General features: G+C 35.4%; 1 protein-coding gene across 1 annotated transcript; it reads left to right on the forward strand.

Moving 5' to 3' along the window:
• The first annotated feature begins 570 nt into the window (after positions 1-570).
• On the forward strand, positions 571-17,119 carry LOC128019958 (Na(+)/H(+) exchange regulatory cofactor NHE-RF2). The gene is made up of 7 exons (XM_052606394.1): positions 571-1,417; positions 2,289-2,519; positions 6,544-6,780; positions 9,753-9,947; positions 11,999-12,152; positions 12,435-12,649; positions 13,942-17,119. The coding sequence occupies exons 1-7, from the start codon at positions 1,184-1,186 to the stop codon at positions 14,143-14,145; spliced, it is 1,470 nt and encodes a 489-aa protein (XP_052462354.1). The 5' UTR covers positions 571-1,183; the 3' UTR covers positions 14,146-17,119.
• Positions 17,120-17,602: the final 483 nt, after the last annotated feature.

Here is a 17,602-nt window from a genome sequence, read left to right on the forward strand (position 1 = left end):
TTGAAAACTGTTGTGCCCTTTAATATTTTGGGGGATTCATATTTCTGCTAGTTAGTATTCAATATATGAAAACTTGAAAACTTGATTTAATTCAAGCCTCAACTGTCGTCAACACTAGAGGGCAGGACTGCCAAGAAAAATGTAAATACTTCACAAAAATACAGATGAAATCCTTGTTTACTTACACACTCGCACCCACACACATTTGTAAATATGAGAAAAGCACCTGATCACAGTCTCTGATCAGATTACACTATATTTAGCGTTATGCAGTCATTGTACTCTATGTATCCCCACTGTTTTCTAGCTGAATGGTTTCAGTGTCCTGCAGATCTGCAGCTGAACGTGTGGGCGATCTGACCTGTTTTAAATGCAGTCGATCATCTCTGCTGCAGGTCAGCTGTGTGTCTATTACTGAACCAGTGTGGCTAGCACGAGCTGATCCCAGATCTGTCCATAAAACACGTGAAAAGGAAGAGTTCCGCATGGATATCTGTGACTTATCCAACATCTGATCTCTCCAATCCTCTCTATCTCTCTCTCACACACACACACACACACACTTCACAGTTCTCATCCTCTTCCACCTGTCTCATACTGATGCGTTCCGTGCTCAGATACTGAACTCCAGAGACACGCTATTACTGATTTCTGTTATTATACATTATAAGAAGAATGCGTGTCGTGTAAACCGTGTGAACGCTCGTGGGATGCGTGACTGACGGAAGCTGGGCTGGACGAACGGCTACTGATTCTGAACTTAGTGGACTGTTTGTGAGATGAAGAGAGTCATTTAGAGGAAGACACACTCGAGTAAACATCTATTTTTAACACGAACTGAAGTGGACATTTTTTGTAACATGCAGGATTTTTTTTAAATCAAACGGAGAACACGGTTTTACGCACGTAAGGCGTTTAGTGCTCAAGTTTGCGTTGGTTTTAAATCGTTAATTTTAGTTTTATTTCAGCTTGTTTTTTTATATAAAAAAATTGTATCTATATATCACATTTTTAATATTGAATTTTTATTACATTTCGTTTATTATGTACTGTTAAATAAATAAGAAACAACGCCTACAGACTCAGCATGTGGAAAAATGCATCCTCCAAAAGTTTCCTCAAACGAATAATATTGTAGAGCAGGCTATATTTGTGTTGTGATCGCACACGTCTGCAGCTGGATATGGCCAACACTCTGGAGAGAGAGATTCTGGAGCGGGAGCTCCGTCCACGGCTGTGTTATGTGACAAAAGGAGATCGTGGCTACGGATTTCATCTGCACGGGGAACGCAACCGAGGAGCGCAGTACATCCGCAGGATCGAGCCGGGGTCCCCCGCGGACCTGTCCGGTCTCAAGTCCGGCGACCGGGTGGTGGAGGTGAACGGAGAGAACGTGGAGGGAGAGACGCATCAGCAGGTAACGAGAGAGAGAGAGGAGAACCTGTCGGACCACTTCACAGGGATGTGCCTGTCAACCTGGTGAGCTGCCTACCTAGACAGCAATTAGGGGAATCATTCTGACGAACGTTCCATGTGCGCACGAAAGTTCCAAAAACACGCGAGACCCAAAGTGCTGTCTATATAGGGATCTCACCATGTTTTGGAACATAGTCAGTGTGTTTTATTCCACACTGAGGTAACAGCGCAATGGGTATTTGTTTAAGATTGGATCATTGTGTGCTGATGTTAAGAAAACACTACAGTATCGCCTCTGGAAAACCTACACAACTTTCCCCTCCACCCTTACAAACACTTGGGCTACCGTGGAAACCACTTTAAAACCATTGTCGGCCTCTTTAAACGGTGCCATACGATTACTTTTTACTGTAGTGTCTAATGCCACCTCAAAACATTTGTAGCCTATATAAAAGTACTGTTTTGATAGACCTATAATAGCCTATATTAAATCTCAATATCATACTGAGTACATCATTTTCATACCATGGATTTGATATGTTGAGGAGTTCCAAAGGACGTGGTGATGGTATACAAGGGATGAACAATTATAATTCAATGCCTTGGCGTTTCCCAGAGAAACTTTGTATTCAATATAAACACTTTTACATTTGCTCACAAAACTTTTGCATTCCCACAATGAACTTTATGTTTAAACTCAAATCTTTTGTATTTTCTTCCAAGCTTTGTGTTCACTTGCAAAACTTTAGCATTCCCCCGATAAGCTTCGTGTTCGTACAGTAAACATTTTCGGTCCCAACATTGTTCCAACCAGTTGTACCAAAATCACATGTTGGTATGTTTAGGAGTGTTACACTCTGTGTGTCTCTCAGGTTGTTCAGAGGATCCTGGAGGTGGAGCACCGCACCAGGCTGCTGGTGGTGGACCGGGTCACCGATGAGTTCCTGAAGTTTCACGGTCTGCCGTGTACTGAGGATAGGGCGATTGAGATGGGATCTCTGTCCTCTCGCTCCTCAGCGGCGTCCTCCCCCCGTGCCTCCCCGCGAGACCCCGCCACCCCTTCCTACAGCAGACAGAGCTCAGAGGGCATCTTCATTAATAAGGTGAGAAGACCTCTCATGTGAGTGCTTGCATCTGAGTAAGTGAAACATCTCATCACCATCAGACTGTAGTCTGTTCATCAGAATGTAGTGCCCATACAGTCTCAATCTCTGTATATTGGAGACTCCATGAGAGGAAGTCAAGGAGGAAATCCAGCCCAGAGAGGAGCATTGAGCTATATTTAGCTTGCACTGTACAAAGAATAGGGCCGGGAATCCAGAATTCAGTAGAATTACATTAAAGCTTTCCATTGATGTATGGTTTTTTTTTTTTTAGGATCGGACAATATTTGGCCAAGAATCAACTGTTTGAAAATCTGGAATCTGATGGTGCAAAAAAATCTAAATATTGAGAAAATCGCATTTAAAGTTGTCCAGATGAAATCTTTAGCAATGCATATAAATCATGATAATACATTTTTGATGTATTTACGCTAGGAAATTTACAAAGTATCTTCATGGAAAATGCTCTTTACTTAATATCCTAATTATTTTTGGCATAAAACTCAAAAATTTTGACCCATACAATGTATTTTTGGCTATTGCTACAAATATACCTGTGCTACTTATGACTGATTTTGAGGTCTAGGGTCACATATAATGCAAAACAATACAAAGATAATGAATGAATTACACGTTTAGCCTATTTCCAACTCTGACATATAGTGCATTATAAGAAATTGCGATTTTTTATTGTCACACAATTTTTTACTTTTTTTATAAAAAAAAATTTTTTTTTAAGTATATAAATGAAATTGTGGTAAATTATTTAATTCTACTTCACAAGTACTAAGAGTTATCAATGGATTGAACTGAAAGCAGAATTGACACATTTCTTACTTGAAAGAGAATGGAGAGATAGACTGTAACCTTTATTTGCTGATTATTAAACAGCGTGCATTAATAATAATCATTTAGTGTTTGATGTAATCAAAATGAGCCATGCATTTGCTTATTTAGGGCCAAATTTTTGTGTTAATATTTAATTTAAACTTTCAACACTTTTTTTTTTTAAAGGGACACCCATAAAAATGAAAATTCTGTTATCTTTTCCTCACCCTGTTTTTCACCACATTGTTCTTAACCTGTATGATTAAAGAAAGAAAAGACAAGATATTTTAAGGAATGTTGCAGTTACTGGTAGCCATTGACTTCCATAGTATTCTTATCCGATATATGTGGAAGCCACTGTGAAAGTCAATGGCTACCATCAACTGTTTTGTTACCAATGTTCTTCAAAAAAGATTAATTTGTGTTCAATAGAAGAAAGAAACTCATACGGGTTTGGAACAACTTGAGGGTGAGTAAATTATGACCGCATTTACATTTTTAGGTGAACTATCCCTTTAAGACCTCTTAATAAAGCTAAGTATTCAGACTGGTTAATGATATTAATTTAATAACTAAATGAAACTAATTAAATTCAGTGTGCTCTGTTTTGTTAAAGTTAAGTTTAATCTAGAAAAAAAAGTATTCTTGATATGCTTAATACGCTTGTATCGTGTATGTGCTTTTCACAGAAACACCAGGGTTTTACTAATAAAATTAAGACTGGACAAGGTCCAATCAATGGAAATGTGTCCCTTGATAGAAGCTAGTCAAATTAGGGCGGCGAACATGGACAGGTTGTGTGACATTTTTCAAACCCAAAACTATGCAAAGCAAGGTTATTAAAATAAGCATTAACAAAATATTTACAAAAAGTATTTAGTTTATCAGTTATACTAAAATGACACCACTGCAAAGAACGTCATCTGATCAGACTAAATGTGGCTTCACACACAACAAGAATAACCTGACCACACTGTTTCACTCGACTGTTAGCATGTAAGACAAACACTCAAACTATAGAAAGGACAGTGTCCTGATTGCTAATAATGTGCATATTTTTAAGTTTATGCAAGTCTTTGGATACGTCTCAAAATATTGCATTTTAGGACAATCAGATTTTTGATTTACACTGCTATCCTATGAGTTCAACCATGGCCAAGATTACAGTATGTGTGTGGTAAGACATGAGGGATAAATTTAGCACACATACACACACACCTGCCCTCCATCAGGAGTTTCAGTCTGGCTTCATCTAGAGGTGTTTGACTGGAGCTGTCTAAGCTCTTTACTGATCTCGATGTGTCCAGTACAAGTGAGGTGTGTTGACACCTGCTTAGGGAGCAGACGCTGCGGATCAACACACAGCAAGAGTCCTGTAAACAACATAATCCACACACAGTCAACTCACAGTCGTGTTATTGTTTGTTTTATTATTAGCTGCAGTGAGATTCAATCTAACAGTATTGGAAAGCAACTAAATGTAACTAAAAGTGTGGCTTTTCCAGTTATCTGATTTCTTGTTATACATACATACATATATATATATATATATATATATATATATATATATATATATATATATATATATATATAAAACACAACCTAACCTTTGGCCTAGTTTACTGTCTGAACGAGTCAACAAGCTTTTAGTCAGTTGTGAAAAAACACACGTAGTGTATGAATGAACTTCAGACTTTGATGCCATTCGGCTGAAGGGTATTAAACATGTTTTATATTTAATTTTAATTTAATTAACAATTACGAGGCGATCCGAGAATGTTACGAGCACCTCCCGTTTAATTTTTGACGCAGTCGGTTTAAATTCATGTTGTATGTGCGGTTGAACGAGACGATTTGGCGATCCATCTGAATTGGACCAATCAGAAAATGATAAAACCAATATATCATGTATATAAATAGTCTATGTAGTAATTTAGGTTAATTATACAGCTCTATTTTTTGTTTGTTATTATGAATTGTGCCAAAAATTACAGTTAAGCTTTATGAATGAATATACCTGTTGTATTTCCGGCAAACCGACTAAAATTCAGAAATAGCCTTATTACCTCGAGTTGTTTATCAAGAACAGAAAGTTTCTCTGCTTTTCAGCCATTCTCTTTGCCATGTCTTCGTTTTTTTTTTGAATGTTACAAGCCACAGCTGCCACAAAGAAAAATATTTTGTCCTCAGAATCTATATTTTTATGAATGGTGCGTGTAAAATCATAGTCAATTCGTGTAGTGTGATTTTCGGATAAACTCAATCATGACATGTGCAAGGGCTCACGAAGTTCCGACCTTCAGAATCGCACCGTGTACGGCCGCCTTAAGTGCTTGGTTTACCTCTGTAAACATCTACAGAATCATCAGGTGTATTTGATGCCTAGGATTTTAAAATCAGATGTTAAAGTTACGTAATGTATTCCAGCAACAGGCCCCTCCCCCATCATGAGTGGACACGCCCCCTTACTGGTGATTGGCTACAAGTGTGTTCTGGTGCTTGGGCCGATCCGCCTTTAAACAGCGTTTCTCAGAAACTGATTAGTGCACCTTTAAGCTTCTTTCTTTTCTGACTCTTAATTCTGATTGGATGAGCCACATTTGATGCGTGCTAATTAGCCAAGTTGCTATGTTGCTTAGCAACCATGAAAAGCCTGAAGTTTGGCTAATGAACTAAATTACTTGGTGGAAGAATTGTTGGTTCTTTTGTGATATTACTGTATTGATTTAACAATTTTATCAAATTGCATGAAATATAATAAGCCTGAAACCACTTGAAGTCTCATGATAACTGTGTTTTTACCAGTTCAGGGAGTTTTAAAAACACCCAAATCACTGTAACGCACAGCCTCTTGTTGTTTATTGATTTAATTTGATTTCATAGTTTTATTTAGATCTTTATTATTAGTTCACCAGTGTAGTGAGTGATATCTTCTACCGAAGTCGTACAGAAGGCTAGTTTGACTGTGGTTTCACTCATTTAAATTATGAGTAGGTTGTTTCTTGGCAAACAACAGTTTCAAAGCAGCTTCCCCAAACACCGGCATGAGACCACAAACACCACTCGAACAATAGTGCCATTCACACGCTGGACCGCTGGAGCAGACGTGTGTACAGGAACACCTACCACAGATGTTCAGGTTCATTGTGCAGGATAAAATATTCAGCTGAATGTCTACTTTACTGTCTCCTGGTAGAGTCCCAGCAGCGCTGGAGGAGTAATGAACGGCTCTCCACTCTACAGAGCTCATGCCCGTCTGTCGTCACCCGTGTTTGTGCCTCTGTCGTCACCCGCTGAACACAAGACTGAAGCAGAGATCAAACCCTTCACCAAACTCACTGTGGAGCCCAGCGTCACCCCCGAGCCCGAACATGAGACCGAACCGGTGCGTGACCTCAGCACTGACCCCAGCGTATCAGAGACCAGCACACAGGTGAGTTTCAGCCGCACGGCCTTCATGATGGAGCTCATTGCAAGCCTGTAACGCAACTCAATTAGTGTTAGTATTGGTAGGTATTTGTATTTTAAAGTGCAGTTGGTTTGAATAGACTCTGATACATACAATATAAATGTCTGGACATTTAAAAAAATTGCTTTCACATATCTACAAGTATATAGAGAGTACATTATTTACCATACAAGGCTAATCAACACAGAGTTCTCCCTTAAAGGTACAGTACTAATATTTTTGGAAGAAGTCTCTACTGTTCAGGCTGCATTTAGTTGATAATACAGTAAAAACACTAATATTTTGAAATGTTATTACAGTTATAAATAACTAAATATTATAAATGTTATAAATATTTAAAATAACTTTTGGAATTGGATATATTTTAATGTTTTCAGTGTCACATGATCCTTTTCATGCTGATTTGCTGCTCAAGAAACATTTCTTATTATAATCAATGTTAAATGCAGTTGTGCTGCTTCATATTTTTGCGGAAATGTACATTTTATTGCATTCTCTGCTGAATATAAAGTTCAAAAGAACAGCATTTATTTGAAATGGAAATATTTAATAACATTAAAAATGTCTTTACTGTCACTTTTAATCAATTTAATGCACCCTTGCTGGAATTAATTAAAATGTTAAGAAATTTTAATTAAAAGAAATAGTTTAACAAATAAATACTATTTAATAACAAAGAATAAATAATATCTTACTGATCCCAAACTCTTGATTGGTAGTGTATATAGTAAGTAAACTATGTTTGGAAGCCTTAAAGGTACAGTAGCAAAATCAGTCCGTTTATCAGACTTAATTACAGCTGGGGATTTTGTTGTTGTTGTTGTTGTTTTTGCACAAGAAACCTTAACTAACATTATAGATTGTGAAATATGTGTTTAATTAATATGGAAAAATTAGATCAAAATAGCTTGTTAAAGTACTTTTTGCAGTACAGGTGGACCTCAGGAAACATCAGACGCTAAAAAAAAAATAGATCTGGCCCCTTTAAGTGAAACTATATTAGCATCTGTCTCTTTTCTTTCATTTGCTGTCCTCATCTTTTCACTCTCTCTGTGTGACCTTAATTCTCATTTACCTGCTTTTTGTCCCCACTCTCCTGTCCTGGGTGTCTGATTTCTGGGTATTTTCCCAGAATTCATTGAGGGTGTTGTTTGTGTGTGTGTGTGGGATTAGATTAAGCGGCGTCTCAGCCTCAGGAGCTGAAGCACATGTGTGTGTAAGGCGAGGTTCTTCAGTCACTCTACCCCATGGGACACAAACAGACACCACCCTTGTATTGTCTCAGAACAGGAAGTGACATGGTGTCTCACAGAATGTCCTTATTCCTGCTGGGCGTGTTTCACTTCTTGAAGGAAATGAGCCAATGGTCACGCACACATGCTCACACGTCCTTCTGCACAGCCCAGGGTCGTGCAAATATCATATAATAGAGCATATGATATCAGACAGGACAGTTTGTTCCTCTCTCTCTTTGTCCAGAAACTTTTGCGCAAATGCAGATGTGAATGTCTGGTAAAGATCCTGCAGGAAGCAGTCTTTTTGAATGTGTATTGTTGCTTGTGTCAACAAGTTCTTAAGTGAATGATAGTTTTTTTTCAGCCATGTGACTGTAAACTGGATGTGTCATTATTAAAGCACTAATTGACCTGAATGAGAAAGCTGACTGTAGAAGAAGAAAATATTAATATTAATATTGATGTGCTCTATGGCGCCCCTTGTGGCAACACCTCAACATAGTTAAAAATAAAATATTATAATATTAATCAAATGCAGTTTTGCATATAAGTTGTTTATGCATTTGAATAAAAAAAGGCTAATTTAATAATTTTAATGAAAAAAATTACCATAAACTAGTGCATAAATATTTTGTAATGTAATGAGACAGTTATGCAAAACAATATTTGTAATTAAAAACTAATTTTTGCTAGTGACTTCCTGTGTCCACAACTGAAGGCTGATTAATTGTCAAAAATAATAATAACAAATAACCACAGTTGTGTATTTAGGTGATATAAATAAGACTATAAATTCAAATGCTTACACATTTTGTAATAGAAGACAGTCTTTTCAATAAATATTTATGATATTAAGTCAAAAACAACTTTTCACGTGAATTGCTGTGAACTGAAGGCAAATTAATTATTAGCATTTATTATAAAACAACAGTGCAACTGTTTATAGATATGTATAAATGATTGCATAAAAAATATGTAATGGAATACAGTTTTACCATTAAACATTTATAACTAAATTAAAATTATAAAAATAACTGTTTGACATATAAAGTGTTTGTAATTGCATTAACTTAGTATTTGAATGGCTGTACTGGTAACGCTTGTAATGTGAAACTTGTTGCTTATTATTAATTATCTGTTCATAAATACTAGCGCATCTGGACCTTTGACTAAATTGCATGAAGTCTGAGCCATAATGCATCCAATTCTGGCCAAGAAGTGCCCACTTAGACAGGAAGTGGATCATCCGACCAACATGTAGAACGATCTGTTGGCATTTTCATGCAAACAAAAAATGTATATAATCCAAAAATATTAATGGTGAATTTTGAGAAAAATTTACCTGTAAAGACAGTTTGATGAAAAGTTCTGTTTGTCTAAAGGAATAAATATGGATTATTTTATTGAGTAAATATACAGAATGCAGCATTCCTCTGATTTATCTCAGTCTGGAAAATAAAGGGATAGTTCACAGTAGTGAAGTCTAAATCTATGGCTACCAGCAACTCTTTGAGTCTATATTGTGTTTATTAATACAAGAACTTGAGGGTGAGTAAATGATGACAGTATTTTAGGGTGAGCTATCCCTTTAAATCGACTCATTATCTAATGTTGGAGTTAAAAGCGTCTGTTTTCCTGTTCTGTTGGACTAAACTTCCTCTCAGGTTCATTAATGTTCTTTCGTTCCCTTTCTCTCTCCAGGAGGAGATGCTGTCAGAGGTGGATGTGGAAACGAAGGACCTGCGTCCTCGCTTGTGTCACATGACCATCGGCGAGCAGGGCTACGGCTTTAACCTGCACTGTAAGAAGTCCCGCGTGGGTCAGTTCATCCGCTCGGTGGACCCCGACTCTCCGGCGGAGCGCGCGGGACTCAGGCCCAGAGACCGGCTCATCGAGGTGATCCCACCGGATTACTCCAGACTACATTAGCCCAGATTAGCAGCACGGGATTAGATTAAATTAGACTTCTGGAGAGAGGCAGATTACGTAAATCAAGAGGAACGCCTGGTTCATCCACTGCTTAATGAGAGCATCCTGTTTTAGAGCAGTGTGTGTGTGTGTGTGTGTGTGTGTGTGATGGCGTGATCGTCAGAGAGAGCAAATCCATCCTAATGGATTTAATTTTCATCCGTTTTCTGTAATTATCACAGACAGATCAGTAATTATGACTGACAAACAGTGTTCAACTCACTCAGCAGTGTTTGTCTCTGAATGCATTTGAGCATCATTAGCAAAACACTTATTTATAGTCAAGTATTATATTTAGGAATTTAAAGGGAAAGTTGATAGCTGATAGTTGAAAATTTTCATTACTCACCCTTGTGTCGGTCCTCTGTTCATCTTCAAAACACTTCAAAAAACAAGGATATTTTTTATTAAATCCGAGAGCATTTTTTCACCTTTTTCACATTCAAGTGCTTTTTTTTTTTTGTAAAACAAAACATAATTTACAACGTTATTTATTAAATATTAAGCAGCAAAAGTGCTTTTGTGAATGCGCGGGATATTTTTTCGCTGTTGAGTAACTATATAACACATAAATAATTGTTTTCTTGCAAACAAAGCACTGGAGTTGCTTCACTAAACTGAGGTTAAACCACAGGAGTCACATGGAGTACTTGGCTTTATTAGAAAGTCAGTGACAAACATTTTATTATTTCTGATAAAAGCCAAGACCTTCACGTGCATTACATCAGGTTGTGTTTATCAGACAGACATGGCTGGAGAAACAGAGACAAATGTCAGATGAAAGTGTTATGCAAGGCTTCTTCAAAGAGAGGAAGAGGAAGAGGAAGTTCCTCAGAAAGTGAAAGTAACGCGCCTCAGACTCCATCTGCTGGACAAACACCGACCCACAATTATCATGTATTAAAATATATAAAAATAAAAAAACTTTAAATGTATTACAATCAGCATTTAAATTAACATTATATTATAGTAAGTTATTATAATTAGTATATTATAATATAATAAATTAATACAAACAACACTACAATAAATAATGCAGTGTAATATTATAATATATTACTATGTAAAATAAAAAATGATGTAATATAAATATAATAAATATAATTAATAATACAATAAATAAATAATATAGTTTAACAAGTGTACATTTTGGATACATGACACTGTTCTACTGAGTTTTATTTGTTCATTCTCGCTTCTTCCATCTCTCTTTGTTTTAAAGTATTGAGACAAAAGATATGCAAAATTTTATTACATTTAATATATCTTTTATTTAATTATAATATATATATATGTGTGTGTGTGTGTGTGTGTGTGTGTGTGTAATTGTAATTGTATTCACACATTACAATAAATAAATGTAAGTAATAATATGATAAATAATTTAGTTCAGTATAATATTACATTATATTTATTTTATCATGGTATAATTTTATATATATATATATATATATATATATATATATATATTTATGATTTTGTTTAATTATTATTTTATATTTATGCAATGTCAAAATAATATTGTATTATAATAATAATATGACATAACAATATAATAAATAATATAGTTCAGTATGATACAGTTATATTACTGTGTAATATAAAACTTATATTGTTACGTTATATCAAAAACTATCTAAAAATATTCCATTTAAAAATTGTAATATAATTAATAAAAAATATAATTAAATAATTATGTAATATAAAAATAGTATATTCCCATATTATGATTTAAAAACTAAACATATAAATAATGATATGATAAATAAAGATATAGTTCAGTATATATGCTGTGCTGTTCTATAGATATGTACAGGTTCTCCCGCTCTCGTTTGGTTATTTTAGGTGTAGCTTGTGTAGTTGGATGTATTGGAGTTGAATTAAAGTCTGAAATGTAATCCTGCAAACGGTTTAGCACAGAAAGTGTGCAGTTAGTGTGGAGTTATAGTGTCTCTCTTCGGTGTGTGTCGTGTGTCCAGGTGAACGACAGGAGCATCGAGGGTCTGCGTCACGCTGAGGTGGTGGCGTTGGTCAAAGCGGGCGGCACAGAGACCCGTCTGCTGGTGGTGGATCCCGACACAGACGAGCTCTTTAACCGGCTGGGTATCATTCCCACATCCATTCATCTTAAAGGTACAGCGCACGTGTTTGCACCTAGAGTATATCAGCAGTATTTTCATATACGTGACCAGGGAGTTCTGGGAAAGTCCACAGAAGGAAACTCAACTGGAAAGATGATGTTTAAATGTTTTGTGTTGACTTAGCCTCACCTGACTGCTCCTGTGATCACTATTAGGAAAGTTTATGCAAAACACGGCTGATGCTTTATGCAAACATTTGTAATGTTCTGTGCAGATAGAAACTAGCACTAGTTCATATCTAGGTGGCGTGTCAGTAATCATCTCTTTCAAACAGAGGACTGTGTGGACGGGCCAATCATAGAGAGTCCTGAAGCACGCAGCGCGGTCCCAGACGCCCCCAAGATCTCTCCACCAATCATCAACATCACACTAACTGACCCACCAATCAGCAACGGCTCCCCAAGACACCAGAGTCACAGAAGCTCCTCCTCTCGGTCCACGTTATCAGAGACCAGCGCCGAAATCAGCAGCTTTGACAGCAGCAACAAGGTGTGGGCAAGGACAATCACTGCGACACACCTTCAGTGGCCTATTATTGATTTGATTAGATTTTTTTAAGTTGTGCAAAAACATATATAATAATATATAATTTTATATATATATGTTATTAATGTAATAAAAATGGGAATGATAATAATTTAACAATATAATATTAAAATATTGTACATTGCATATATATTATTAATTATTTATTAATCTAAATGGTTATTATTACCAACAACAGCAAAAAATTATATTAATTTTATATTAATATTAATTTTTTAATTAATTATATATAATCATTATATTATAAATTATTAATTAATCTAAATGTTTATTATTATTATTATTCTTATTATGGATTGTTTTGTTGCTAATAATATTAATATTAAAATCATTATTATTGTTGTTGTTGATGTAAAGATAAAACTACTGCTAATAATAATTAATAATAACTATTATTTAACTAAATAATAATGTATTCATATGATATACTTGACTTAATTATAAAAAAAAAAAAGGTTGGTAATATGGTCAAAGACGAGACAAATATAAAAGTATATTTAAAAACTTTAATGTTAGGTGGGATTAATTGCAATTAATAAAAATAATAATAATCAACTCATAGCATTAGTAGTTATTAAAATCCATGAAAGAATATGTGATCACCCTGCTCTCACACAGAATGAGATTACAGTGGATGTCTTGTGTAAGACATGCTTTCACTGAGCCTCGTGACACACTTCGTTATGAAATTATATCCGCTCATTTGTTTATGGTTATGTGTGTTTTCAGTCTGCTGTAATCATCAAATGGACGTAAAAAACACCTATTAATTTGAGAGTCTGCAGGATGAGTTATTTATCTGTATTAAATATGATATTGACTATTCTGAGTCCCTTTTCATTCACAATTATTTTGCAATGCCAAAATATGAATATTCAAAGTAGTTGCACTATCAACACGTTACTGTTTAATTAACGGTTCCATTATGTATAAACATGTATCAGTGTCATAATTTTTTGCTTAGAAAAAACATGAAATTAAACAGGATACATTCTAATGTATGAGGAAAAAACTGAATTTAAAGCTGTATTACACTTTTATTTTATTGATGCTTGAAATCCAGCAAAATGTGAAATTAAACGTAATGTGCAAAGCAGGCATTGAAGGAAATATTTACTTTAATGATCCATAATGTAAGCTAAGATTATTGATTTGATGGAATACTTGAGAGGCATAATATATTTTGATTAAAGCAATAATACATGCAAAATAAACCCTGTGTTGTGTTTTCACAGCACACAGATTCTGACCATCTCTCCAGCGATGACGCCCGTAAACCAGAGCGAGATGTGAAGTCTGAGGATCCGTTTCGGGAGAGCGGTCTGCATCTGAGTCTGACCGCGGCGGAGGCCAAGCAGAAAGCCCGGGCCAAACGGCCCAACAAGAGAGCGCCCCCTATGGACTGGAGCAAGAAACAGCAAATCTTCAGCAACTTCTGAGCAGCACAAACATCAGAAAGTTCACCTTAGTTATAGACAGATTCCACCGACACACAGACCAAATACATGCAGCTTAGACCAGATTAGAAATGTGTGAATTTATCAAAAAAGGATGAGTTTGGATTCAGGCTGATGTGTGTTAAAAGCAGATCTGAAAGTATGTTTTGAACAGAAATGCGGCAGGTTTGGACATCATGTTATGTGTTTAACATAAGCCTGCATTTTGTTTCTACGAAGTGTTCCACAATTAGCCAGTTGGTTATTTCACCCAATAACGCACAAGTTCCCCTTTTTGAAGAGGCTTTCCTGCCATCACATTGCTTCTCTTTCTCAGAGATAATAATGCAACAGCTGTTTCCACAGACCAGAAAATACGGAAGGAATGAAAAGAGAGTAAGAAAACGTCATTACAAGGCAGAAACGGTAGGAAGGAAAGACATACTGAAGGAAAGGTGAAGAGAGAGTGTAATTGCAATAGTTATAGTCATCGAAAGACGTCAAGTGAACGTCGAGCTGAGAAGCCAAAGGTTGTAGGTTCAAATCCCTGAAGAAAGAAGTCATGATCTTGCACTATTAAGAGAAGATGTACAGTGAGAAGAACAGCGGAAGAGAAGTTTGAGACAGAGATCTTTACACGGTAAACACATGTCACCAGATCACATCATCTTTGTGCTAATATGAAGGCTGGGCGATACAACCAAAAAAACTCAAATCAGTCAAAACCTATGATTATCACAATACATTTCAATTCTCTAGTTCTCTCAAGTTTAAGGATTTTTGCTTCTTAAGTGAAAGTTGTAGAAACCAGACCATTAATTGTGGTTGTAAACTACTCTTTATGATCAGACAGACACTTCACGCTTTTCCAGTCATTTCACAAACAAAACTGTAATTATATTACATTACTCCTTTAATACGTCTAAATTAATATTATAAAGTTCGATATTAATATCCCACCTTTGAAAACCATAGAAAGTGTTACTACAGTTAATCCATTGTAAATGATGCAAAAAAAAAACATTATATCCCACACTCAATGAACTCTTTTTATCGAGGAAAATTATATCGCAATAATTATAGTTATGGTTTTATCGCCCAGCCCTAACTAATATACTCTTAAAGCCTCACAATATTCACTAGACATATAGCTACAGTTAAATTGTATAATATTTAGGTCCCAAATCGCGAATTTATGCACTATTATAAGACATTTTGTAGTATAAATAGTGTGCGTAATGAGTTTGCACTGGAAATTCACAAAAAATAAATTGGGGGGGGGGGGGTCTAGCGACGCTTTTTAAAGCAATGTTTGCGTCAATTTCGATTTCACATACAAACGTGAGTAGAATAGGCTAATTAATAGTGCTGTCAAATGATAAATCGCGATTAACCGCATCCAAAATAAAATTTTTGTTTACATAATATATTAGTGTGTACTGTGTTTATTTATTATGTATATATATATATATATATATATATATATATATATATAAATGCGCACACATACAGTATATAATTTGAAAATATTTACATATACATTACATTACATTACATATACATTTATATATTGTATTTTATATTAAAGATAAATATACTTGATTTATAAACAGAATATTTTTCTTAAATATATACATGCATGTGTTTGTATTTATATATATTCATAATAAATATACATAGTACACACTCATATTATGTAAACAAAAACTTATTTTGGATGCGATTAATCACGATTAATCATTTGACCACACTACTAATTACATTTGTCTAGTTTAATGTAATACGATTTTTTTTTCCGTCAGTGATAGAAAAATTATTTAAATCGTTAGTGTAAGCAGGTTTATTTTAAAAAAGTTTAATTGCAAATATGACACAATTTGACAATTTTTCAATAAAATTAGAGTTATTAGAGGAAATAATTATTTGCTAGGACTGATGGAGTGATGAATGCTGCACAAACACGCACGCATGTGTGAAATTCGGATGTGCTACATCCACCATGTTGTTACTATCACATGACCTACCAGTATCAGTTGCATGCTTCACTTCCATGCTCTCCCGTGGCCTCATGGGATAGAAAGATGTCCATCCAATGCACGCTTCAGAAAGCAGCTGATCCGGTTAATTTTTTTGCTTACTGTTTTTCGAATACTATGAATTCTGACATACTACTCACTGCCTACACTGTTTTTCGCCTACTAGAATGCAGCTTAAGTGTGTAGTGTTGGACACTTCATGCACTCAACTGTTGCAGCTTAAATTACGTAGCGAAGGGGAGGGGCTATCAAACTCTGATTACGAATTAAAAATAACCTTATAATACATACACTGATTGAGTGCATAGTGAATAGTGCCTCATTTGGGATGCAGCTTCCAGGAAAACAAATAAATAAATATAGATGACATCATCCTGCACCAGACGGATTTTTGTCCAATCGGGTGCTGTCTAGAATGAGCATACTGGCTAATTGCCATTTTCTTTAACACTGAATGAATATTTATGTATTTATTTTCTTACCATGTTCTCATAAATGCTGGTTTAACATTTCTACATGATATTGAATGTTTATTGTACCACACAGGGTATTTACAGACATTATATTTTAGGTCAACAATAACCAGTCGGTGAACCTCTAACTCTTTTTGACCTCAAACTTTGTGTGGATTATAAAATCAAAAGTAAAACAATGTCTTTAAAAAGATAAACAAACAGAAATGTAGCGATATATATATATATATTAATAATTAATAACATTATATAATTATGTATTATGAAAACGTAAATTAATACAACAGTGAATCTGATTACAGAAAATAAGCCCCAGTATATTTACATGTGAGGTATGTATTATTATTTTAAGTCTCATTAATGTATAATAATTGTTCTTGTCGCCCTCGTCTTATGTATGTCAATTTTCTCATGTTCTGGGCGCGCCCTCACACACGTATAAACCGAAATAAACAGAGTATTTTAGAATGAAGTTGTCATAAAGTCTGACTTTGACACGGTGCAACTCGAAGGTCTCTCTGCTGGCTGCAGTTCTTCTGTCTGCCGCTAGAGACACAGTGGCGCTGCGGCGCACGACAGGTGACATCACTGGAGCGGCACGAGACCAGCAGAAAATTAAGGCTGTATCTTTCATCTGTTAAATATGCAAAGAGATTGATGTTTCTCAATAGGCATGGGTTCATTGTGGTTTACATAAATGAAAACCACTTCCTCTGCTCATCTCAGTAAAGTGAGTATCTGGATTCTTTCCCATTGTGTTTTCTCATTTCTATGATCTCTTAATCCTTTTGTTTTTACGTTTGATTGCAGCAATCGTGAGTTCAGCTTCTTTTTATTAAAGTCGGATTGAGTCCGAGAGGATCCCAGTTCAGAAAACTCTCTTAATTGGTTGTCAACCTTATCAGTATTTAATTCATAATTATTAACTCAAGTTAAGAACAACACTGCATA

The sequence above is a fragment of the Carassius gibelio genome, chromosome A1 (assembly GCF_023724105.1).
Source record: "Carassius gibelio isolate Cgi1373 ecotype wild population from Czech Republic chromosome A1, carGib1.2-hapl.c, whole genome shotgun sequence".
NCBI classification, from domain to species: Eukaryota; Metazoa; Chordata; class Actinopteri; order Cypriniformes; family Cyprinidae; genus Carassius; species Carassius gibelio.

Bases quoted from the DNA above. Each gene is read 5' to 3' on its own strand.
- LOC128019958 (XM_052606394.1), top strand. From the start codon at position 1,184: ATGGCCAACACTCTGGAGAGAGAGATTCTGGAGCGGGAGCTCCGTCCA. The intron at 2,520-6,543 runs GTGAGAAGACCT...GTCTCCTGGTAG, and splicing joins AGGGCATCTTCATTAATAAG to AGTCCCAGCAGCGCTGGAGG. The intron at 6,781-9,752 runs GTGAGTTTCAGC...TTCTCTCTCCAG, and splicing joins TATCAGAGACCAGCACACAG to GAGGAGATGCTGTCAGAGGT.